Source organism: Drosophila pseudoobscura, chromosome 4 (genome assembly GCF_009870125.1).
Source record: "Drosophila pseudoobscura strain MV-25-SWS-2005 chromosome 4, UCI_Dpse_MV25, whole genome shotgun sequence".
NCBI lineage: Eukaryota > Metazoa > Arthropoda > Insecta > Diptera > Drosophilidae > Drosophila > Drosophila pseudoobscura.
The window spans coordinates 4,028,125-4,053,607 of NC_046681.1; the positions used below are offsets into that span (position 1 = coordinate 4,028,125).

Below are 25,483 nucleotides of genomic sequence, written 5' to 3' on the forward strand. Positions count from 1 at the left end.
CAGGACATTGGGTGGATGATCTAGGCGGTGCACGGAGTGGCGGTAGGGCGCCAGCAATGGGACGGAGTAGGCGAAATGGGAGTCGAGTCGGTTGCAGCAACGACTTTGGCTAAGGGCAAGCGACAATCACGACGGGTTATGCTCGAACACTGAGCACTTGTCAGTGGAAAATCGTGGAGTATTGAAATCCGTTTATACTAACATACCTTTTTACATTATCTTTTACTGATCAATGAGGTGCATCGATCTATTTCCGATGAGTAATATGGACTACAAAAGATAAAGACAATGGAGCATATTTTGTGTATTATTTTATTTATAGACTATCGACAGCATTCAATCGTATGCGATAGGCAGCTTTAAATTATCGATTCTACATCGATACTTATATTTTCTTGTACTAAGCATTTATGTCAGTGCCTTGGTTCCTCAGTGTACCAATTGCTCACACCCAACGTTTGCGCCCACCCACCAAGAGAAGTAACAACCATCAGGACTGAGTGCCCCTCCCCGAACACTTCTTCCCGCAACAAAACCCCAAAACGGGAAAAAAAGAACCCGAGAATACCACCCACCTAAGGCCTTGACGTACGGGGAAACCCGGTAACCTTTTCACCCACCCATCATCACACACACACTCACACACACACTCACACACACACAGAACCACCCACACCCACAGCAAAACCAACACCAACAGGGCCGCACAAGCAATCTGCCAACTCAACTCCATCTTGGCCTGGCCAAAAAAGAGACGAAGACTGGCGCAGGCACAGGCAGAGGTTGAGGTGGAGGCGTTGATGGAGGTGGATGCAGAAGGAAATGAAGAAGGCAACGATGTATTTCAGCTTCAGCCACAATCAAAGTCGCTTCAGAGAATGGGCTGGTGCCTAGTGGCTTGAGGCTGGAGGAGGAGCTGCTGCCAGACTTGGCTCATCCCCAACCCGGGGCACACACAGAGATAGAGAAGAGATAGAAAGAGAACTGAGAGATGGGGGACAGAGAAACGAATCCCACTCACACACATACAGGCACAAAAGGATGCCCCGACAAGCGACGCCGCCGCCTTCAATCTACTAACACACACACATACACACATCCGAGCACACTGACACACAGGGACAGAATCTGAAGCACAAAAACAATGCCGAAAGTTTCTACACAAGCGCCTCGACCTCACCTTCATGTGCCAGCTTTCCTTCTCCTTCTTCTTTTGCCTCTACCCATTTGCCCTTACTCCCCTCAGTGTCTCCGTGTTGCCGAGCCAAAGACAATCGCCCCCATATATGCCCCAAATTTTGTGCTACACTTTTGGTAGGCACAAGCCTCAGACCCACCCTTGCCATGCCTCTCCAACCCCTAACCCTCTCATGTCCCCATGTGTGTGTGCGTCTTCGACTTTGGCTTAGTATTTTTGGTTAATTTTCTTGCAGTTTTAGGTTACGTTTTTGGCTTTTACCACTGATGTCTGCTCGTGCTCCTGATCCGCCTCCCCCATCCATCCAAACATCTACCCCTCGGGCCTTTCACTTGGGAAAGACGTTTGCTTAAAAGCCACCACACTACATACACACACTCTCCCGCACACCCCACTCGTATTTAGTTAGTTTGTGATGCTTTTTAGTGCCGGGGACTCGAGACCCGAGACATCTTAAAGGGGTGCCGGCACACACACACACTCCCACATGAAGTCCCCCTACCTCCTGTCGCCGCCAGGCAGCATACAAATGAAACCCACATCATGTTGTAGCATGGTCCTGGTCCTGAACTAGCTCGACATCCACCTCTCCCCGTCACAGCCTCAACCCCAGTCCCAGCCCCCTCTCCAATCTTCTGCTTACCCTTCATTATTTTCCATTTTGCTCCGGCTGCTGCTGCTCCTGTTCCTGCTTCTGGCTTTGGTTCTGGCTTGGGATCTGGCTGTGGCTGCTGATGAGCTAAGCCAACATCTACAAATTTTTATGCTCCCGTACCCCCGTGCCATCTTTGTGCAGTGTTTCATCAGCCACATTTTACATTTATTACTTGGGACAAAGTCTCCTAGCTCCCACCAAAGGGGGGTCTCCTTCTGCTTTTAATGAAAATGAGCGAATGCTTTTTGCCAGAGTCCAGCAAAGGCACCACGATTGATGTGTAGATGGAACACACTTAAAGCCTCTCTGCCTCCTGCCGCCGCTGCTTCCGATTCTGGCCCTCCCCTCCAGGCACAACTGTCGCTGGTAATAACCTTTAGCCAAGTCCTCCCCACGACTTCGCCCACTCGAGTGCTCAAAACGCCAAAACGAAACGATTCATCTTCTCGTGCTTTCGAGCGACACCCAATCCAAGACCCAGAACCCACCCAAAGTACCAGCCCCAGTCCCAGCCACAGCACAGAACCGTTGGACAGGCAACTTTCCGCTTAGCCAAAGCGTTCGTCTTCATTGTATTTTCCTTCTTTCCTTCTTGGGGGAGCTTTGGACTCGTATTTTTTGCTTGGCAAGATTTCGGCTGCCAGTTTTATACTTTGGGAATGGACAGGGGATTGCTTTCGCCTGCTCCTTGGCTGACTCACAACGATGCCGACGGTCCGCTCCTCCTGTCTCCACTTACAGTCCCTGTCCCTGGGCATCTGTGCCAGCTGGAGAAAGACGACAGGGAAGAGTAGGATGGAATGGAAAAAAAGGTTTCCGGTTGCGCCAATGTTCCTTGCTTCCTCTTCGGTCCCTCCTCGGACACAAGAAACTCAAACACAAATTAGAGAACTCTGCAGGGCTGCCAGCTCGAGTCGAGGACTCGGGGGTAAAAGTTTCGAGGCACAAAATATTGGAAAAAAATTTATGCATAGTCCGCCGTAATGAATAAATGAGGAAACGGCAAATGGAAGAAGATGGAAGGATGGAGGGTGGGAAGAAGGAAAGGATATTAGGGTACTTCCTTAAGCTTCAGTCGACTTTAAAATAGTGGCTCCATCTCTGGCGCTTCCTTTCTGGCTGGGGTAATCATATCAACCCTCGTCTAGCCGCTTGAAATAGACAATTAAGCCTTGCTCCGGCACACAGGTCACACCTACAACTACTATCTGGAGGAAGCCTACGAACGAAATTAGCTCGCGAGTGCCAGTACTCAGAGGTCCCCCTTCTCTGTCTCAGTCCCAGTCCCATTCGTAGTCCCATCCCCCCACCCCGCCTTCACAACTGCTAATGAAATACGCCACGTAGCGTGCGCCGGCAACTTTCTCCGGATGGTAGCTCCGATGGTAGCTCCGAGGGGCTCCGAGACACCGCTTCTCTCGGGCCCCCCTATTGAATTACTCAAGCCTCACAGTCGCAGTCGTTGCCGTGGTGCTTGTCCCAGGCCCTGGCCCGGGCACGGGCACAAGTCAGCAACATTTCTGCTGCGGACCACCGCTCAACGAGAACGCTGTCTTGTACCCTTTCAACGCCCTCATACTCATTCTCCTGCAGGCAGTCCTCCACTGTCCTCCTTCGGAACAGCCCACACGGTCCCCGGCCCAGGGAAGCACTCCGAAAAAAAGAGAGCAGAAAGTCCTATCCTGCAGGGGCTTTTATGAGAACGTGCGCTTTATTTTCCACTACGAAGACGTCGAAGAAGGCAGCTCTAAGTTGGACACCATGGACGGACGTCTAAGATTGGGAATGAGGATTGGGGCACAATGTGCTCTGCACAGTGGGCTGAATCGAGAGTACCGTGGGCTTTGTAGCTGTTCTCTCGTATACATCTATCTGAATGTAGGAAGGCTCCTCGGTCCATCCGAAGCTAACTGGGCGCGAAAAAAAAAAAAAAAAAAAATGTGATATGTGATGAAATGATATGATTTTTGATTGTATCATTCAGGAACATCTTATTTAGATGTATCTTGTCCATTGTCCAGCAGGGGTGAAGGTTCCTTCATTGCTCTGCCCTGTCTTTGATGCTTTCTGCTGACTCAGTTTTTTATTCGCCAGCCACTCCCTTTGGCTACCCTTAGTCGTCTGCCGCTTTGCTTGCTTTGGCAGTGCAATTTTTATACAAAAATTTCTTGCTCATCCGCCAGGCCCCCCCTCCACCGCCTCATACTTACCCGCCATCGCCAGTATCTATCCCCTTTTGTACATAAACTTGGGGGTGTGGGGTCTGAGGTGTGGGGTGTGGGGGAGTGGAACCCTCTTTCTCCGCGAGCACACAGCTGGAGTGGAGGGAGTCTCTTGGCTGCGGAAGAAGAGACTACAGCGGACTAGTTCACGCGAACGTTGTCCGCCAGGCTGCCTCCGTCCGCCCCTCATGCCTTCACTGCTGGCTCCGTCTGTGCTCTGACTGTACTCAACGTCGTCGTCGCCGGCGTCCTTGCTCATCAAGCTCCTTTTTCCGTGCCCCCCTCTCCAACTCCACGATGCCACACTCTTGGCCGTGGCCTCCCCTCGCATTCCCGCCCCCTGGTGCCTTTGGACGTTTGTCCATTTTAAGTTCGAGCTCTGCCCGTGGCACTCATCCAGCGACGAGTCCTTCAGCAGCCCCAGACCGAGACCGCTTTTCCATACCGCCCCCTACTCTGAACCGCCCCAGCCCATGCCATCCTATCCACTGTGCCATCCACACCCCTCCACAGCACCATTTGGCCCATTGCCGGTCGGTCCCTCATTTATTTTGTACCCACGCTGGCAGCAAAGTTTGTCTTGCGTTTCGTTTGGGTTTCCATTTTTTAGATTATTCCTTGCGCTTGCTGCCCAATGCTTCTTTTTTCCGCTCTCTCTCCCACACTATCTCTCTCTCTCTCTCTCTCTCTCTCTCTCTCTCTGGTAGTCTCTCTAGCTGGAGCTAACGAGCATGTTACTCCTTGCCTTCCCAATTCCACTCCTACTCCCATTCTCCAGCCATCATTCCTTTCGCTTTTATTATTATGCTTTGGCGCACATTCCAGGGGCAAAAAAATAAGAGGAAAATGGAACCTGCACCCCTAGCTGTCCGGTCCCTTCCCAGGCGTTGCCACGGCTACCATTCTGAGGGGAGAAGTGCGGGGGACGGAGCTGCTGAACGATGGACGATTTCTGGGCAAAAGTTGCAGTTGTCCGAGTCACAGGGCTCTGGCTCTGGCTCTGGCCATATAAAATAATAACAACTAACTAAAAATCCGTTCGCTTTAGCTGCAAAATCCTTTTGTTTTCCATTCCATCCCCCCACCCACAGCCATTCCCCGATCCGCCACACAGCCCCACCCCTCCACCCATCAACCAAAAGCTCTCTGTGCATAAAAAACAGAAAAAACTAGTCGCAAAAAAATAGAGAAATTGTTTGCCCCGCTCAAATTCAATGCAAAAGTTTCGCCTCGCCGTCTAGCTACCCACATAAATTTCTACCCCCCCTGCAACGCCAACCCCAGCGCCTTACCCACCCCTACATGGGCTTGCGAGCCCCCCCACAACCCGTTCCAATGGACAAGGCACTTTTTTGAGGCAGGGGTCGAAAGTTTATCAGCGCGTTTGTCTGCTGCCATCGCCGCACCAGTTCCAGTTACCCCAAAAAAACCCCCAACGCCCCGCAGCCCAAGCCCATGCTCGACCGCTTGTTTGTCTTACTTTTGACCTCTATAAGCGCGGTGCCGGAGGCCAGTGGAGGAGGAGTGAGGGCCGAGAAGACCCGATAATGATGAATGGGAGGGCAGATGAATGCAGTTCCTAACGGGAGCTCTGAGATGGCCCATGAAATGATGGAGAGCTCTGCGGGGATGGGAATGGGAGTAATCGTGTTATCATGGTAGATCGTGTATCATGTATACTCGTATCTTTCTGTAACTGAACTATCCTTAAATGTAGTTGATGTTCTTTTCTTCTGTATCAGAGTATGTTGGAAAACCCCTTCCCAATCATTGCATAGCAGTGGAATCCAGTTTGCATGACCTTAAAGATTCTCCTGTTCATGGATAATGATGTATTCCCACAATAAATATTACTTTAATACTGTTGCATATTTAGATGTACTCTAAACATATCCTTGACAATTATTGTTCTACTAGTAAACCATAAGTAGTAGCGTTACAAAGTTAGTTTTTTAATGTAGAAGACTTGCTTCTAGAACTACTTTCTAATTATTCCCGTTTCTCCGTTCTCTTTGCAGGTAAGGAAAAAACAAAACGGTTTACTTCTGTAAAAATGTAAGACATGTTTCCCTGGTTTGTTGCAAGTGAGTTTCGAGTGCGAAACTCTGGGCCCATTGTCTGGGCCGGTTTTGATAAGCCCTGGAACCGTGCACCGTTTTGGTGCATTTGGTGCAACAATTTCTCCATAATGTTGCAGCTGGGGGCAACTCCATGGCGATGAAAATGAAGTTTTGCTGCCACGCGCCGCACAAAACGAAATGAAAAATGTTCTCTTACCTTAAGCAGCTTAAAATTAATTTACATGGCCGAAGAGGGAGGCCTGCAGTGGGAGCAGGGGCTTAGGTCTGAAAGTGGGGCTGGGAGATTGGGGGAGTGGGAGAAAAAACTTCAGTGCAGTGGCATAGAATTATACATTTGCCGGCGGAAGTTGAAAGTGGCAGCCACGGCCCTCACCGCCTCACCCACACATCCATCCGACACACTCTCGCAGTAAGGACGGGTATGGGGGTGCACCGTGCAGTCTAACCCCAAAACCCAACCCGAACCCCAACCCCAACCCCAACCCCCGCCCAGCCCCGACCAAGCACTTAATAATACGGTTTATTAGCGACATAAGCACATCCGACGCTGCCTCGCCCGCCGCCGCTGCCGTTGCCGTTGCAGACATTTTAATTGGTAGGCGAGTGCATGGGTAACATAAAAATTATAGTCCTGCGGTGGCAGGGTGGCCCTGCTAGTGCTAGTCCTTCGGCCAGGGGTGTGTCCCTATAAACAGTGACAGACAACAGCCAGGAGTAAGGGCATAGGCAGGGGCATGCCGCAGGGGCAGTTGCAGCAGCCTCCAAGGCTGGGGCAATTGAAAAGTAGGATATACACTTCAATCATTGGCTGCCTGCCTTTGTCTCTGCCAAAGGATCGCCAAGTGGAAGGGGAGAGAGTACGGGCATGTGGTGAGGGGAGCAGGGGAGAGCTCACCATTGCCACAAATTAAAAACTGCTGCGTTTTTTAATCAAAGCAGCATTAGGAGGCAGCCACGACTTTGCGGATGTGCCGGTGAAAGGGGTGCCGCCCAGCACTGTGCAACATCAACTTTGCAACCGGGAAATGTTTGGAGAAATTCTATTTCAATTCTATTCTCATATGAGTCCTGCTCCCTCACTGGATTCCAAAATTTAGTTGGAATAGAACTCGACTTCTAATTACCATCCCCACATTGTAATAGATTAGATAAAGGAAAGGTATCCCCAGCGATAATATTCCATAGGAGCACACCAAGTAAATGACAGATCTCCAATTCACTTGAGTGGTAAATGATAAACACATAGAACATAGACAAAGAAATATAACATTTTCCTAATAGTACTATCAGGTACTATTCCATTACGAAGTTTTAATGCTAAAAAATAGATACACTATCTATTTATATGTAGCCCTGCGTCTCAGAGCCATATTGCTCCCCTGGGGATCTTCAGTTTCGTGCTTTTAGACACGTTACCTTTCTGATTGAACGTTGATAACTATAAGGATTTAGTTCTCCAAATATATGAATACCTTTTCTTTCTCTTAGAAAGTACACTCAGATTCGAGTGTAAGTAGTTTCGGTTGGTCTTAAATGCAAAGTTCTGTGAATACAGAGGGTCTTTGGGCAGAGCGCTCCTACAGCAACTGTTAAAATGATTCAGAAATTGTTGCCTTAGTGGTTGCACCAGCTTAGCGCTTGCCCTTCGTTGCAAGTCTCTCGAAACAGTTCCCGACGCTTACTCTGGAACCCCTTTCATCGCGTTATAGCCGTCGCCGTTGGTGCTCGTGGTGCTCGTACTTAAATAAGGAGTTGGGTAAAGGGTGGCAGACGTACGAATTTTCCACATCCCTAAATCGCTAATCTGCTACGCATTTTTACCGTGCCACACACTCCGGAAGAACGGAGAAACGAAGAGAAATCTACTTCCCTTACCCTTACCAACGACCCTCCAACTTTTCTGCCTTTTTGTAATAATTTCATCCCCTTCCAACCATCGGGTGGGAGGTCTTTTTTCCGCTCTTTTTTTTGCACCCAGGCGCAAATCGGTAACTTTGAGCTGTAAAGTTTGGTGGAGCCCAAGAGGGTTTCGGGATGTGCTAGGCTTTGGGCATGGGTCCGAGACCGGGTCCGGGTCCGTGCTTGGGTCTGGGTCTGGTTGTGGGTCCGGGCTTCCTTCTACACATATGTGCGAGGGTGCGATAAGGCGGCTGCAGAGAAATTGAAATTGTTTCCATTTGTGAAGGTTGCCGCTGCTAGACGACGTCGAGGACGTCGCGGCTAGGTGTGCAAAACTCCCAGCAGGGAATGGCGGTGGGGATGGGACCGGCAAGGAGATGGAGGACACGCGAAGGTTGTAAAACCGCCAAAGCCGCCGCTGGTGGAAATTTCGTGTTGCCAACTTTCAGGCGCTGGGGCACAGCTCAAGTGCGCTTCGGGGATGCAGCGCGTGTGGAAGGAACCTCTTCGTTGAGGAGAAGAGTAGAGTGTAGTGGAGACTGGAAAAAAGGAAGCTTTGCTTCCTGCCTTGGCTAGAAGGCGTTGCTGATTATGATGGCGCCGACCATCGACTACAGCCCCGAAGAGGAGTTTGGGTTATTTCTCGCAGACAGGCGGCACTGTGGAGATGCTCTTCGAGCTAGTCTTTTAATCACCAAAATATAGAGAGACAAAAGAACTGCATGAACATCATCAGTATTGGGAAAAGGCTTGATTGAATGCCAGAATAAAGCTAAGAAATTCGACTTGGCCTCCGTTTAGACGAAACACCAAAACAACTATTACTTTCTACTCTCTTCAAAGGATTTTGAATGGATAAATGCTTTCATTTTCGACGAGCAAATGCTCGTGTAAACCTTTCTACTAAATGAATTCTCATTTGGAAAGTAACCTAGCCCCTTCCGGATACTAGCTGCTATCTAGCTCTCCGCACCCTGAAGGGCCAGCTAACCCAAAACTCTCTTTCAAATTAAGTCTCAGACCTAGCACCCAAGCCCCGAACCCCGGAACGGAACCCTTTTGCAGCTTCTGCCCTCCTTTCTATCGATGGTGGGAGCCAAAAAAATAAAAAACTTTTTTATTTCGCTGGCTACAGCCAGAATATTTGTTGTATTATCTGCTGCCTGGGGGGTGACAAAGGAAGGGAAGGACGGGGTTTGGAAACTGGCCGTAAAGGACGCCCGTTTTTACGAAAAATATCACCAGACAAACGAAAAAAAGGAAAAATAAGAGCCAAAAGAGAGGGAGGGGACTGAAAACCCACGTGAACTCCTGCCAACAAAACGTTTGCCGCATCTTTTGGGATTTCTTGCCTCGTTTAAAAATCATTCAAGCAGCAGACACCACCAAACCCAATCCAGTTGGCCCCGGCCCCGGCACCTGCCCCTGCCGCTTCCCCGGCCCCCATCTTCCAGCCGTCTATTCTATCCCACAGTCTCGCCCAGGTCCGCCCACATTCAGACAGTGGCCCAAATTGTGTCAAAAGCATTTGCGAGTGGTTGGCTGGGGGCGAGGGCAGGATGGGTCCATTGGTTCCACCTTCGTGAAGCGTTTGCTTGGGCTCCGCGTTCATTTTTATGTTTTTCCGGAGGCCCCATTTGAAAAGCCACCTCCCTCCCCATCCCCTCCTGATGCCAAAATACGATCCGTGCCCCGCATCCACCGAAACTTTGACGCCTAACGTAAGAGGCAGCAAATAATTCATCATTCTGCCTTCAGACTTCGGAGCATTTCCTCTGCCAAAATCTGGGGCCTTGGAGTTTGGAATGCCACGCAGCATTTGCTTCGGTGTCTGAGAAGAGAACCCTCTTCCACCTTCCACCTTCCGCCTTCCCAGACATCACCTCCTTGGATGCTTGGCCCAAAGCGTCAAAGAAGAAAATATTATTTGGAACGGTTTATCATCAATTTTATGTGCGATTTTTCCTTTCTTCTTTTTGTTTGCGCTTTCCTTTTACTGCTTCCCCCCACTATCCAATCCCATCCCACTAAGTTTTCCGGGAAATGAGTCCTGTCCCGTCCCGGCTCTCATACCCTAGTTTTTGGGGAGGATGGAGAAGGCCACTGAGCCACTATGACTGTCTTTGCGAGTGAAAATCAACTGAAATTCGATTTGATTATGATTTGTTTCGATTGAAGGCAGTGCCTGAGATGAGGGCACGATGGGGGAACTCTACTTCGAGGACTCCTCTCCCCACCGATTGCAATGAGAATCGTGATGGCTGACTGCCAGTAGAAGTTGAATTTGATTTCTCACATTGCTTGGCACTGCCGGGGATACCGGATGGGCTGGGAAAGACGGCAGGAGAGACGAGTTGCGACTCTGCTCGGCGCTTTAATGGGTTTCCCTAACAAGGTTTTCTTTTAATGGGGAATGCTGCTGGGGGCTCTATTCCCCAGACAGAAAATCTACGTATAGGTTATTGAAGGTTCAAAAAAACATACAACTTTACACATACAGGTTACGTTTTATACTATGTATATTAGCCAGTAGTTATATTAATTCTCCAAAAAGGTTTCTGTGTAAAAAAACTCAGCACTTTCAACCTCATAAACATCTGTTTGTCTCCCACTGACTGAGCTCTCAATGGAATCTCCCGAACATTGATTTATTTTAGGAATGCGTCAGATCGATAGTATACAAATGCCTATAATTTCCAATTGAGTTTTAAAGTATGGGCAGAGTATTTGACAATTTTCCCAATTTTAAAGATTTCTTGGCGATATATGACATTGAAACCCTACTTTCTTTGAACTTTCATTTGTTGACATCCCTTGTTTAGCTAAGGACTTTATATTTCAAATATAGTTCGCTTTAATATTAAAATCTTTCAATTCATGAACTCAAAATTGCATACATTCGTACAAACGATAAACGATATATTTGTTTTCGCAGCATATTATTTTTTTCAATCTGCCTCGTGTTTTTTCTGGCATTATATGGGCGTCGCGTTCTATTCTTTAGTTTTTTATAAATACATTTATTGCTACATGCATGTCATGCCTGGTACTGTCAAAGACAGCGAACCGCATCAATCAGCGTCCAGTCCGGCAGCAGCGGATATTTTTTATACATTTATCCACACACATATTTGTGTATATAATATTTTATTTGAACTCTTTGTTTATTTGGAATTTTGTTTAATTTGGCATTTGTATTTGTTATGATTTTTTGGCAGCGCAGCAACGTTTTTAGTTTGTTTTAATGCATATTTCATGCGTTCAATATTTAATGGTGCTGCACAGAGCTCCCTTCTGCTTCTATTCCATTGTACGCGTACAGTTGGTTACATAAGTCCCTGTACAGCGTGCACATTATTTTTTATCCCGGCCACGCCACGCAGCGGAAAAGGATTCCGCACGAGAATGAAATCAAAATGAATTAAAAAGGTAAAATGCTCAGTGGGGGAAAAAAATATTAAATGCCTGGCCAGGCGATTCTTTTTCTGGCATTTGCATATTCAAATAATTTTTTATAAAATATATACACACTCACAAACGTATAGCCAGGTGCACGTAAATAATCAAAAAAAAAGCCAGGATTCTGGGAGAGAAGAGAGAGTGCAGCATAGAAAAATCAGGACCTGCATTAATATACAACGAACCGACCGACTAGTCCTACCGACTATCCGAGCTATTTTGATGATATTCTGGAATAAAATCGAAGCCAAAAATTCTATTTCAATCAATTTTTCCAGCATAGTTTGCCTATGCAAAAAAAAAAGATTGTCAATACAAATTTTCTATGAATTAAAGCTTCAACACTCGTTCTAATCACCATGATCTTTAAGGACTAACTTCATGAGCCCAAGCTAATATTAGGAATGTCTACGACCTCCCCCTCCATTACACTAATAAGCGCAAAATGGGTCACACACACACTGCCCTGGATTTGTCTTGAGCCAACCCTCGCACAGGACTTAGGGGCAGTCGATCGGATGCCGCTCCCTCGACTCCCACTCCGTGTGCAGTGACTCATTCCTTGACTGCCGCTTGGCTTTCCCTCACACCTGAAGTGGCAAAGCCCTGGCATCTCGTATGCCCAAAACGATGCTCTTGGCTGCCAACACACACGGCGTATGCGTAATGTGCGTGCGTGGAGGAACTACGAGGGAGCTCAGGTTCTGCCATAGATTTCAGTTAAATGCAGTGCCGCCGTGCTGTCGTCAGCAGCATCCTGCTCATCGCCATCGTTCTCATCCTCGACATCATCATCATCATCGCCGATGCCATCTTCATCAACTTCATGATGAGAATTCATATGCAAATCCAAAACGCAAATAAGCATCGGAACTTGCGCTCTCGGCTCTCGGCTCCCTGCGTGAGGCAGCAACTTGTGCCGGCTTAGTTCTAGGCCTCAAAGAATGCCAACTGGTTTGGCAGATGAGGCATGCAACAGGGTGCGCCCACACAGGCGAGGCGGCGCATGGCGAGGCACAAAGGGCTTCAAAGTAGCTCAGCAAACAATAAGCGGCAGTTAATGTACTTTTCATAGACCCAATAGAACAAAGCTGTTCGAGTGGCAAAAGGCACCGTAAGCGTTTTTAGTGATAATGTGGACTGTTAGGGTATCGTATACCAATTATTTACGATATCTTCAGCCGAAGAAGAACAATTTATTGAATCCAATGAAGTATCATCAATTTTCAGTAGAAACATATACATATATGTATATGTAGCTCACAGCTAATCCAATCCTCATTACAATATTAATCACTTATCCCCAACGTTAATTGGGAATACCATGTTTTTTTTCTAAGGCATACAAAATTCGGGTTTTTAACTGTAGACGGTTTAAACTAAAGGCACATTTTATTCTTATTGTAATCCTTGTTTCTTCTGGAAATCACATATTTTTCAAATAATTTGTAAATAATGTGTTCGACAATTCGGACTCCATCAATCGGAGCAGAAAACTTCCATTATCGCCCTGATTACAGCCAAAAAACAAAAACCAATGCAGCCTATTTACAGGGGGGAAACATTTGCCTACTTTCAGGCGATTTCACGCTGCCCTTTCCCTATTCATCCATCCATTGTCCTGTCCCACCGAGGGGCAGACGGCTTGGCTTGTTCAGCTAATGCATTGACTAACGGGGCCCATCATGTGTGCGGCACAGAGGCTGGGAAGAGGGAGAAAAAAAGGAGTGGGATACAGAGGGTGAAAGAGTGATTTGTAGGGGTTGCAAAAAAAAGAGCGCGGGCGCACGGAAATGTGTTCGGTGGGCGGCGGCAAAAACCAAAAATAAAATGCAATTTTTGTTTGCTGTCCAAAAAGGGGTGTAGAAATTATTGCGAGTGCTGGGCGGTATGACGGTACGAGTAGTTAGTAGGTAGTATAATGGTAGTAGGATAGTAGTAAGTGGGGTGGCTGGGTGGCCGAGTGGGTGGCATTAACTGGGCAACAGCCCGTTGCCCCTACGCAGCACCACCATGCAGCGTGCGTGCGTTTTCGTGTGGGCCGTGCGGCATTAATTGTGATGTCTGGCGTGGTCGGGATTCAGGCTGATGAGTAAGTAGATTTCCTTGTATGAGCATTCCAGCCTGCATTTTTTCAACCCATACCCCTACCCCAACCCCTACCCATGCCAGCGTCAGATTGTTGTTGCAACTACGCCTACTTTGGGGGAAGAGGTTGAATTGATGGCACGGCCGCCTCATTGATAATAATGCCCCTCGCTCGCTGCATTCGCTGCCTCGCTCTTTGTCGGGCCACGTTCTTTTTTCTCCTTTATATGTATATTTTCGTATGCGTAATATTTTTACACACGGACACGGACATGGAGTGGCTCTGCTGCTGCCGCTGTCCAGTGAGAGCCGAGCCGAGCCAGCCGAGCGCCGTGTTGCACGGTGCGTGCCGCGTGTCCGGAGCAGAGCGCGAAAAAAGGACCAAAAAAGCTCCGCCTTTAAAAATATGTGCGCACCAATTGCCATTTGTGTCTGTGTTTTTCTCTTTTTTACTCTCGCATCGGGCACGCATCCTGCAATCGTTGATCAGCACGGTTCTGCCCCTGCCCCTGGCCCATACAGAGCTCCAACCCCAGCTCCAGTCCCCATCCACCTAGGTGTTTGTTGTAAATAGGAAATACAAAAAATAAGGGAAAAAGTTGGGAAGGCCGTTGAACAAATGGCAAGTGCAAAAAGCGTTAAAAATCGCTGCAGAGCCAGATGAAGACTTCCCCACCGACCTGCCCCTTCTAGCCGCTGTTGTTCGTTTACTGGTCCATATGGGGCATCCCCGAGCATATGCGGGGTATTCTTTACATACTTGTAGGCGTCCTCTTTTTATTTTATTTACGCACCTCTGTGCCAGATTGAGGAGTATGGGGCATGCCGCCGAGGTGTTGCCAATTCAGGGCATGGGAGAGCATGGGGGTCAGGCGATGTGGTTAAGTGGCGAAAGAGAGAGACAGACCATAAGAGCGGAAGAGAGACAGAAAAAGAGCGAGAGAGGGGCATATGTGGTTGCGGTTGCTGAAGGAAACGGGCATCAATGTCTGACAATATTATGTTTCAATTTCGGAACGTGATGCGGGGAGAGTCATATAGGGGGCACGGACACGGGCAGGGGCACGGCCAAGAGGATAAATTACAAATGAGCCGCGACAAAGGACAGAGTAGAGCAGCGGTCCTTTTGGGTCTTTCATTGCGAGAAATTTGACTTTCTGATCGAACAATAAAAAAGTTTTCCCCAGGGAAGGAGAAAATAAAACCTAAAAAAAGGGGAGTAAATTAATAATAAGGAGCATAGTTTTTTGAATGCAGAAAAGATAAATATTCAATTCACAGCAGAATATTTATTAAATCTTCTACCAGTCAGACTCAAGATAGAGTCATCAAATGGAAAGAGCATGACTTAAACATTAGCCTATCATATTCCTAAGCTTCGTTTAACTTTCTCATTTTGTTAGCTACTTAAAAAAATTCCCGCCAGACCTAACTTCCACCCATGGAAACAACGGAAAAAAGGATAAAACAGTCATATTTATTCGCCCCGTTCTTGCCACATCATAAACTAATCAGTCCAGACAAGGAGCGGTAGCGGTCCTTTCAGCGACTAGCTTCGCGATGGTCAACAAAATGTTGCATACTTTATGGCGCTCTGAAAATAAAATTCGCGTGCTGCATAAAAAGCAAACCGCTAACGCTTCCCCGTTCCGCTCCGCATGTCTGACGGCGTGTTGTTTTTGTGCGATTGAGTGGCATGTACCGTTAGTTACAGTGGCATCGAAATGTATGTAACAGGCGAAACGATTACACGCCCCCCTCCCACCCAAAATCGGTCGCAGGTCTGAGCCTGAGTGTGTGTGCGCGCGATGTGAGTAACTTTGACCCGTTTTGTGGCCAGCAGTAGGTGTAGGCAGGGGGCCGTTCCTCAAAAAAAAGAGAATCAGGTGCGGAGTGAGAGAGGGAGTGAGTTTTCCTTTTTTATTTTCATTAAATAATGCTGCCTACCGTCGGGTGGCAAATGGAAAACCAAAACATCATCAATGCTATCAAATACGAAGGGCGGAAGAGCGGCCTGACTAAGGGCTGTGCTTGGATGTAGCGCACAGCCTCACTCCCCCATGAACACACCCACTCCCACTTCCACACGCCCAGCAACATTCACATAGAGCCGTTCCCTAAGCCTTGATGCCATTTCATGTTCCGTTTGTTGTTGGCTGCAAAATGCAGTTGATGATACCCTTTCAAAGGGTATCTCTGAAGAAGGATATGCTAAATGTTTCATATATTTTCGAGAACGAATAGTTGTGTCATCAGGATTCCCATTGCTTATGCTGTATGCTCACCGGAGGAATCATTTCAATTCATATTTCCTGCAAAGAATGGCACCCATTAATATTTGTTTTCCAATTTTAAAGGGCATGCCAGAGAATTCCTTCTCAAACATAGCATTTCTCCTTGCCCTGTTCTGCATTTTTTGTTGCCAATTGTTGTTGCACTTTTGTTCATTTCTCGCGGAAAAGGCAATGCATAAAAATAAGTACAGTCCACTCCCCACTCCTCATTCCCAACATCCCTTACCCTGTAGCTGCACCTGCACCAGCACCTACGTACGCATTCGCTTTTTAGTTGCAACAAACATCGGCAACAACAGCAAAGTTTCGACTGGCCACTCGTGCTACCCTCCACACCCCTCGCTACTGTGCGTATGGTGCAAAAAATAAAATAGAAATTTCAGCGGAAACGCTAAAATTTTATAATAGCGCACACGGGGCGTATGACTGTTGCCAGTTGCCAGTTGCCATGGCCAGCGGCGGCTTCAGCTGCAGCTACAGCACAAACTGACGATGGTGGAACATTTAGGTGGAAAATATGCAGATGATGAAAGAACAATGGAGTGCCACATTTACTGGGAAAATAAAAAAAAGATGCTCACCGGGGAAGATATCGGCAAGGATCAAGGATTTGGATTTAGGTGAAAAAAGCTCCATTGGGGTAATGCTAACGCAACCATTTCCCAGCTCTTGCCGTTCTTATGGTTCTCATCAGTTCAATGACAATAGTGATAACCATCAGGGATGGGATCTATAAATCTATGCACAGCTTACCTAGCCATAATCCCCATTTTGGACCATCGCACTAAGCCTGTTATTACCTGATTCATCACACGCCCTTTGGTGAGCCTTTTTCGAGCGCCGAACATATATATATCATGCCCACGCACTCCCCACAAGTACCAGAGTCATATACAAATCCTATGTAAATAGATACCAGGCACAAATATCACCTATGTATATCCCTTTCAATATTTCATATATACGCTCTTATTTGCTGAGAGCTATACCACCCGAGCACACCACTGCCCCCTGTCCCCAGGCTAAAGCCGTGACTGGTAACTAATTTGACACTACCCCGTCGGGTCCAACCCATACCCAAACTGATTCTACAGATTTTTTCTATGTTTCAATTTATTTTTTTCACTGGAACATGTCCCCCACCCAGACGCAGTGTATGGGAAAGGCTGCAACGCCACCCAAAAAATTCAACATCCATTTTGTCCCGTTCTCTTTTGTAATTGCTTTGACCAGCGCGGTGCAGCGTGAATGTAATTTTTTTAGGGGGCTGTTTTTCTATATATTCTATAGTTGTGCATGCATTTAGTGCATGCGAGGGATGATGCCAGTGGAAAATGCATTGGAAATGTCCCTTTTCTGTGGTAGAGGAAAGTGTCTGGATTCCACTGGAATGCTAGTAGAAATTCGACGTAATGTGTGGGACAGTGCTCTACCAGTGACCAGGTGCAAGACTTAAGGTTACCCCAGGGCTATCCTACTCTCCTCCGTCTGTCCTTGCAGTGTCTCTTTCTCCTATCGCAATTTACCTGCAATCCACAATCTACGGACACAACTCCCCAGTCAACTTTCTAATCAAATGGAGAAAACCAAATGGCAATTTGTAGCAGCTCAAGACAACTCCTCAGCTCCTGTGGCGGCGTCTTTCAGTTTCTTTTAGCCAAGCCCCTTGGCCAGTGGTAGTGGCAGTCAGCATTGGCTATTGAAAAGACAACCACATGAATAAGAGGAAAACGTACAAATTTTCCATTAATTAAAACGATACAAGGCAAAGATGGAGATGGAAATGGAGATGGAGGGAGACAGTTACTGGACGGAGTCCAGTGGACAAAGACATTTTTGTGAGTCCAAAGCTGAGACGCAACCGGAACTACTCCGTCGGGAGTCTTTCGGTTTTAACATGGGGTCTGGGGATGTGTGTTGCTCTCGAGCTTCACTCCCGCTCCCGCTGCTAGTATCGTCTCAGCTCCTTTTGCATGAGTTAAGCTCGGGGCTCATCCAGGGCAACCTTGACTTTGCCCGCAGCTGCCATGGGGGGAAGGTCCTTGCTTTGCGAATAATTTGTTCTGAGGCTGACAGCAGAGCAGCCCACAAGGCGTATGAGTAACACCTGCAAGGCAGAGCAGCTCTCACACCCACCCGAATGCATGGGGTTATAAATCCTAGCATTTATTTCCATTTGCCACAACATTTTCTCGACTCGACTCGTTTCGTCTCGTCTCCGAAATGGGGAAAGTTGCTTTTGAAGTCTCACACAAATTTGTAACCCTTTTGCGGCAGTGGGCCTGAAAGTATTAGAGGAGGGCCGTGAAGGAGTATGGTGTAGGTGGGGAGTCTCTCTGAATGTCAGAAATATGCGGGCTTGTGGCATCTTACAAGTAAAGGCTTTGGCATCAGGACAGGAGCAGGAGCAGGATCGGGAGGAGGAGAATGGAGTTCAATGCAAAAGGCAACCCAAAACTAACAAACGTGAGGTGATGGGATGGAGGATGAACATGTGCCTGCCGCAGCTCCTTCCCGTGCCCCTGCCGGTGACTGCGCCTAAAAGCAGACTCGACTCTGACTTCGACGGCGTCTGGGGCACACCACTACAATGCCAACAGCCTCTAAGCACACGCATAATGAATTACCACCGAGCCAGGAATCGTCCTTCTCTGTCTCCTTTCCGCCTGGGCTTGTGCTTGTGCTTGTGGCTGAGCTAGTGCCTCTGCTTCTGCTTCTACCAACTGCCGATGACATATTTCTCCAGACGAGGCTGCATCTCCATCCCCTCCACAAAAGCTGCGCCTAAAAGGCAGCTAAGAAAATTTGCGTTTAACTCATAAGTGCGTGAAAGGGTTGCCGTTGCCAGACCCCAGACCCCGACTCTAGCAGCCCCCATCCCCATCCCCATTCCCATCCCAAGCCCAGAGTAGAGTCCCAAGTCTCAGCCAAGCAACATCCTTTGCCATGGTGCTGCCTCTGTTCCCTGTCAAGGAAATTGTAGTTTAAATGAAATGGAAGTTGCTTTTATCAACGGGGTAGGAGGAAGGTTGCGGGGGCTTAAGGTCTCGGATTGGGGCTGTCTTGGGGTTGAGGATTGGGGAAGGGGAAGGCAGGTGGGGTTAGTATGTGTGAGCTTTCTTAGAAGTTCGCTTTCTGTGTGTGCCATGTGTGTGCTTGTGTGTGTGTGTGGTTGTCGTATATAAATTAAAATGCCTAAACATATGCATTAGTTTTTGTCTCGCTCCCACTCTCTCCCCAATATCAAGCAGTCCTTGGCTTGGCTATGTGCAGGGGTTTGGGGTAGCTCCAAAGTTTTTGTGGTTACGACATTGGTTTTCGGGGGAGGTGGATGCTTGAGACAGGCCCAGAAAGGGTATGGGCGGGTGGCAACTGTCAGTCTCGAGTCTCGACTCTCGAGTCTCCAGCCCCGAGTCTCGGGCTCGAGCTGTGGCCTGACAACTTAGTCTAATGAGAATTCAAATTCGAAACCCAGCTACGCAATCGTGCTGAAGAAATTAAAAGAAATTGCACATGATGTGTTACGACAAGTGCTCTCTCTCTCTCTCTCTCTCTGTCTTTCTCTGAGTGTGGCTGTATGTGTGTGTCTACTGAACAGCACAATATATAGGTGTGTGTGTGTACGAGAAATAGAACAAATATTTGATTCACTCTCCGAGTGAGGAGGGAACCCTGGCAGCAGACTCAAAAATATTTGCTCAAATTCGGGTCCAGGCCCGCTCCCAAAGAAGTTCAAAAGTGCAATGAAATTTTATGAGGCCTGATGCAAGCGACCTCGGTAAGTTGTCATATGAAAATTAACTTATAAATAAACTGGAACTCAACTCCGAGAGAGTACAGTTGTCGAAGAAAGGTTGTGGATGTCTATCCCCAAGCCCTTTCCTTCCTCGGAAACCCTCCACAAATCATTCTCTCGAGCTGACCTCCCATACGGCCCCCAGAGATTCTGCAAATTAATGTTAATTAAGAGCTGGTGCCGATGCTATGCTTTTCCTTCCTGTCCCAGACCATTCTACATTTCAGGGAAAAAGAAAGCTGCCTCAATCTCGACGGCCATCCGCACGGAACGCAGCTTCATTTGCGATTGTAGTCCGAGCCCCCCTCCCTCTCCCAACCCACCTAACCAGTGTCCTTCAACCACAAGCCAAAGGAGTGTGCGGGAAAAAAACCTGGGCTTTGCCGGTGCCGGACGACTAACGTCTTGGGCCAGCTAGCGAAATGTTTCATTAGAGGCAAGTTAGCCGCAAATGGCAGGGACACCACCCAGCAGCAGCAGCCCCTTGCCGGACCTTGCCAGATCTTGCCCCATCCCTCGACTAATTTACAGTACACAAAAGGCAGGCAGTGAAAAAAGGCAACCCCAATATTGGACAGCAAAGGAAAAAGGAAAGGAGACAGAAAACAACTGGCCCCCTGCCTGAAGATGAAAGTCCAGAAAACTTTCCCTCAATGCTGGGTTGGATTGGGTCTTGGTCTGGGTCTGGTCTGGGCCTGGGCCTGGGTTTTGGTTGGGTTGCCCGACTCCGAAAGCTTTCTTTGACGTTTCTTCTTTTTCCGCATTCTTTTGAATGGTCTAACGAACTTCAAACTGGTTCTTCTTCTAATCATTGGGATTTGGCATATCGAACGCAGTCCCAAAACTTTGTGCGGTCTCTCGAAAGTTCCCCAAAAAACGAACTTCCACTCATCTTTCTCTTCCCATCTTTTCGTTCCCACAGGAAACCATACCAGCAACACCGGCCACGAACACCGACACAACCAGCACGGTGGTCGGTGTGGGCGGCGGCGTCGGCGCAGGTCTCGCTGGAGGAGGAGCAGGTGGCGGTGGAGGCCTCCTTGGCACCGGCGGGATCCTCGGCGAAGTCGTCAGCGGCCTGGGCGGAGGAGGCGGCAGCGAGTCGGAGGCCTATGCGGGCCTAATGAAGGACGCAGACAAGCTGAAGCTGATGCTCCTGGCCTGGAACTACCAGAACTCGACGGCGGTGCGTAACGGGACCGAAGGGCCAGACCTCAGTGTTGTGGGTGGGCTGTGGGCCCAGTACCAGAACGCGCTCGCCCAGAATGCGGCTGCAGCCGCGGCGGCCAGTGCCAAGATGGACAGCTCGCTGTCCCCAGTGCCCCGACAGGACACACACTCGCCCATGGAGACGCAGGACGAGACAAACTCCTCCGGGCAGAAGGAGGAGGATGAGGTTTCCGAAGACGACTCCGATGACAAGCTGGACGAGAAGCTGGCCACCACACACGATCCCGAGCGCCTCAAGGCCTTCAATGTGAGTAAAGCGAGAGCTAGAGCGAAAGAGAGACTTTTCTCTTTCTCTCCGCGTGAGCAGCGAATGTAAAGCAAAGCGTTGCCAAGAAGTCGCCAGAGAACTGGTCACCGAGAACGATATAGATTTGCTGGAACGGCTCTTTGTTGCTTTCAGATGTTTGTGCGGCTCTTTGTGGACGAGAACCTGGACCGCATCATCCCCATCTCGAAGCAGCCAAAGGAGAAGATCCAAGCCATCATCGATTCGTGTGCGCGACAGTTCCCCGAGTTCAGCGACCGCTCCCGCAAACGCATCCGCACCTATCTCAAGTCGTGCAGACGCAATAAGAAGACCCGCGACGGATGGGAGAATACGGTAAGCTTAATCGAAGTAAGTTTATACCCGGAAATCGCAGGGTATCAGATTTTCCTCTAAAATTATGCAAACTATTTTACTGATCGAGTGTTCTCAATCTGTACTCCCGTCCGTCTGTTTGTTCACGGAGAGGATCCCGGACCCAATAGAACATGTGAAATCAGCCATGCTCCGGTTATCGCAAATAGCCAAATCGCAAGATTCTTACGATTAAAATCCGGTTGGTTGAGCTTGCGAACGATTTCAAGAATGAATTGCACACAGCACATAACATAAATACAAATTTGTATGAGCGCGAAAAAGATAGAAGCATATTTTTATAACTGTACACTTATTTACGTAAATCATCATATATATTAAACATAGTTAATAAATGCATTTCTAATCACATCTCAAATTTAACTTCACCCAAAATAAACCAATACTACATATAATTGCGAATTACCGTTGACAGATAAAATATTGATATCAATAGTTGGCATGGGCTACCGACGTTGTTCCATAATTGTCGAGTTTCTTGTTTTCTTTTGGTTTAATTTAACGCGATAAGATATTTCAATCTGCAAAAAAACAGCCTTTTTCAAGTAAAATCCAAACAGTTTGGGAACACTATCGATAGCAAAAATTTGCGAAAACCGGAGCATGACCGAATGTATTTATATGGTAATTTTTGAGATTTATGTATATGGTAGCTGATTCAAAATGTAATGGGTTGATTTACTCATCATTGAATTCCAAATTTCGAATTGATACAGTTTTGAGTCCGAAATACCCAGAACTCTTTTCCAAAGAATTTCTACTGATATTGTTTCAAATAGGCTACTGATAGATAAGGAAAGCTGCTCAAAAAGTCACCGAACGTAACCCTTTTGCACTGTTTTTGTTACAGACCAGACCAACCCCTGCACATCTCACGTCCGTGCAGGCGGAACAAATCCTGGCCATTGCCTGCGAGAACGAATCGATGAATGCCAAGAGGATGCGCATCGGCCTGGAGCCCATCACCCACGCGGTGCCGGCTCCGGGTAGCGCCGTTGCGGCAGCGGCTGCGGCAGCTGCGGCTGCTGCCGTTGTGGCTGCTACCAGCTCTGGTGCCGGCGGAACGAGCACCACGTCCGCGGGCAATGCCACCGTCACCTGCGGAGGAGCAGGAGTCGCGGATGCCACCGGCCTCACAAATGTGGCGGCCGCTGCTCTGCCCTTTGTCAGCGCCGTGGGCTTTGCCCGCTCCACACCGAACTCGGAGCATGCGGAGGCGCTGCCCTTCGGTGGGGCAAGCAATGTGGGTGGGAGTGCGGGAGGCGGCAGTACCAGTGGAGCGGAGGTAAGCTGTTTTCCAACACTTTTCCCCAGTTAGGGATATAGTATATGTAAAAAATATAATTTTTAAGCAATAGCCAGTCAGGTTAAGCCGCAGAAGCGCATAGATCCATGCATAGATCCTCGCATAATGTATCTTGGCCCAAAGCCGTGATCTACCAGCCTCTGGCCATTTGGAAATATAAAATCTTAAAAAAACGTCTAAATCGTCAAGAAAATCTTGATGATGCCACGTTTGACGTACCCTCTATGTAGGGTATATCCTATTCCGTTTTATCCCGTTCCATTATTGTCAGTTTAGATGTAAAAAATTTCGAAGGTTTCTGGCAATTCGTGAAATTTGGTTGGCTGTAAATGAATATGAAAGTATTTTAAGTTGGAATAGCAATCCATTCTTGATAGCGGCTTGCTGTATTGCCTTATACATGACTTATACAGATTACTTATATCAGAATACATCATTTCAGAGCCAGCACCATCACATTCATGGACAGCCGCTGATGCAGAGCAACTGTTCAGCGCGCAGCTCTCCATTGGCCCTCAGCTCGAATGCCAGCGTGAGCGGCGGGGCAAGCGTGACCGGCCTGACACTGGCCAATGGGGCTGTGGCCTCGAATGGGGCTGGCCTCCCGCCCACCAGCTACCCCGGCTACTTTCCCGGGGTGGCTTCCCTGGGTAATGGTGAGTAGCAGATTGAGTAAATTGAAGGAATCAAACCAGAGTCTCATTTCGTCCATTCCGTTGCAGTGACGCCCACCGATCTCTCGATGAAACCGACCTCCCTGGGCTCCGGTGTCAGCGGCAACCTTCTCAGCAGCAACAACGGAAATATCTCCGTGGGCGGTGCCATCAACTCCCAGCTGAGTGCCGCCAACCTGGCCACCCTAAGCAACGCCAACACCAATAGCGCTCTGGTGACCGCAACCCAGCAACTGCAGCAGCTCCAACAGCAACAGCAACAACAACAGCAGCAGCAACAGCAACAACAACAGCAGCAGCAGCAACAACAGCAGCAGCAGCAACAGCTCCTGGCCAGCTCCGGGGGCGGTCTCGATGGGCAATCCTCCCGAGCGCCGCCTATTCTTCCGCACAAGCTGAGTCCCAACGAGGTGTCCGCGGCCCGCCAGGTGATATCCGCATACCGTGAGAGCGCGGCCTTTCTCCTGCGCACCGCCGACCAGGTGGAGCAGCTGCTGGTCCAGCAGCAGTAGGCGTGGCCGGGGGCGCACTCACATTTCCAGGACCCAAGCGATGCCAGGCGCGCACGGGTTGTTCCTATTTAAAATTAAATTTAAATTCAATTACACAAAAAACTGACCCACTCACCCCACACACTCTCGCGCCAAACTAAACGAAATAGTCAAAGCATAGAGCAAAACGAAGGAGCAACACAGGAGTAGAAGGAAGAGGATCAGGAGAACAGGAGAGCAGGAAATAGCCAAAGGAAGTTCGTTTAAACAAAACATTTTAAGTGTTTTTTCCTCCAACTACGTACAGAATATTAAAATAGAATTAAACGATAAACAAAAACCAAAACAAATATTGAAAATATCACAACAGTAAAAATAGCAGAGCTGCTCCAGCCATCTGATTGCGTCTTATACGAAGCTCCCATCTTGGAATATGTATTTCAGAACTGTAAAATCTCAGGCTTGGCGATCGTCTTAAATAGCATGAAATAGCCCCATTTACTATTCCATTCGATACTCCCGAATAAATTTGACCGGCAAAACAGATATATTATTTCATGGTGAATATACTGACATTTGCTTTAGGCACTTAAGAATCGATTACAATATTATAACTTCCAAGCGTTTTTCTTTTTACATGCTGCATGTTTAGTTCGTTACTCTCAGTAAAGGTTTTTTGACAGCCATATTTAAGACCAGTCCTAGAGCAGATTTATTATCGTCATTTAGTCGTCCGTTCTTTATCTCGATATCGACCTAAGTTTCGAGAAACGGACATAGATGATCCACTACCAGCGAGACTCATGCATATAAGAGGCATATCAGCTAGCTGGGCAGCTCTAGTAAAATAAACCCAAGCAACAGTTCAACGTACTACAGTGTCTACTAAAAGTAAAACTACAATAGCCACACACAAACACTCGCATTGATTTTGTTTAAACTTTTGATTTTTGAATATTTTTCGGACTCTTCCCGGTGGGGAGCCGCGATTTCCGGGCCCGTTTTCGATGAGCGCGATTTGTTAAAAATGAAAAAAAAATAATTAATAAGTTGAAGTATTGTTGTACATTTTAAGGATACAAAAAACATTTTAAGGAAAACAAACAAAAAAAATACGAAAAACTATGAGAAAACACAGGGTGATACTTTGAAAAATTATTACAATGCATAAGCTAAAAATTAAAGAAATGAAAAGGGAAAAAAGAAAATGTAAAAAATGAACTCGAAACAATTGAATAGAAGTTGGTAAATGTGTATTTAAAGTTTAGCTATGTTTCCAGTTTCTTGACTAATAATGTCCCTCAGTTCGACTGGTTTACCTTCCATTAGGTGTATATATTTTGAAATTTTAACCTTTTGAGTTTTGCTGTTGCTTTTTACTCACATTCGATTATGGAAGTATATATACCAAATAAAGTAATTAAATAAAAAATAGCCATTCATGTTTTTT

At 47.6% G+C, this 25,483-nt stretch overlaps 1 protein-coding gene across 3 annotated transcripts in view; it reads left to right on the forward strand.

Annotated features, from left to right (window-relative positions):
• LOC4816659 (mucin-17) overlaps positions 1 to 24,383 on the forward strand; it is a 63,041-nt gene extending 38,658 nt beyond the window's left edge. For 2 of the 3 annotated variants that reach the window (XM_033380003.1, XM_033380005.1), the window contains 5 exons: positions 20,615 to 21,169; positions 21,323 to 21,538; positions 22,413 to 22,847; positions 23,311 to 23,524; positions 23,591 to 24,383. In XM_033380003.1, the coding sequence (XP_033235894.1) occupies positions 20,615 to 21,169; positions 21,323 to 21,538; positions 22,413 to 22,847; positions 23,311 to 23,524; positions 23,591 to 24,054 (1,884 nt within the window). In that variant the 3' untranslated portion in view covers positions 24,055 to 24,383. The remainder of the gene's footprint in view (positions 1 to 20,614; positions 21,170 to 21,322; positions 21,539 to 22,412; positions 22,848 to 23,310; positions 23,525 to 23,590) is intronic. The other variant, XM_033380004.1, reaches the window with a different exon arrangement.
• Positions 24,384 to 25,483: the final 1,100 nt, after the last annotated feature.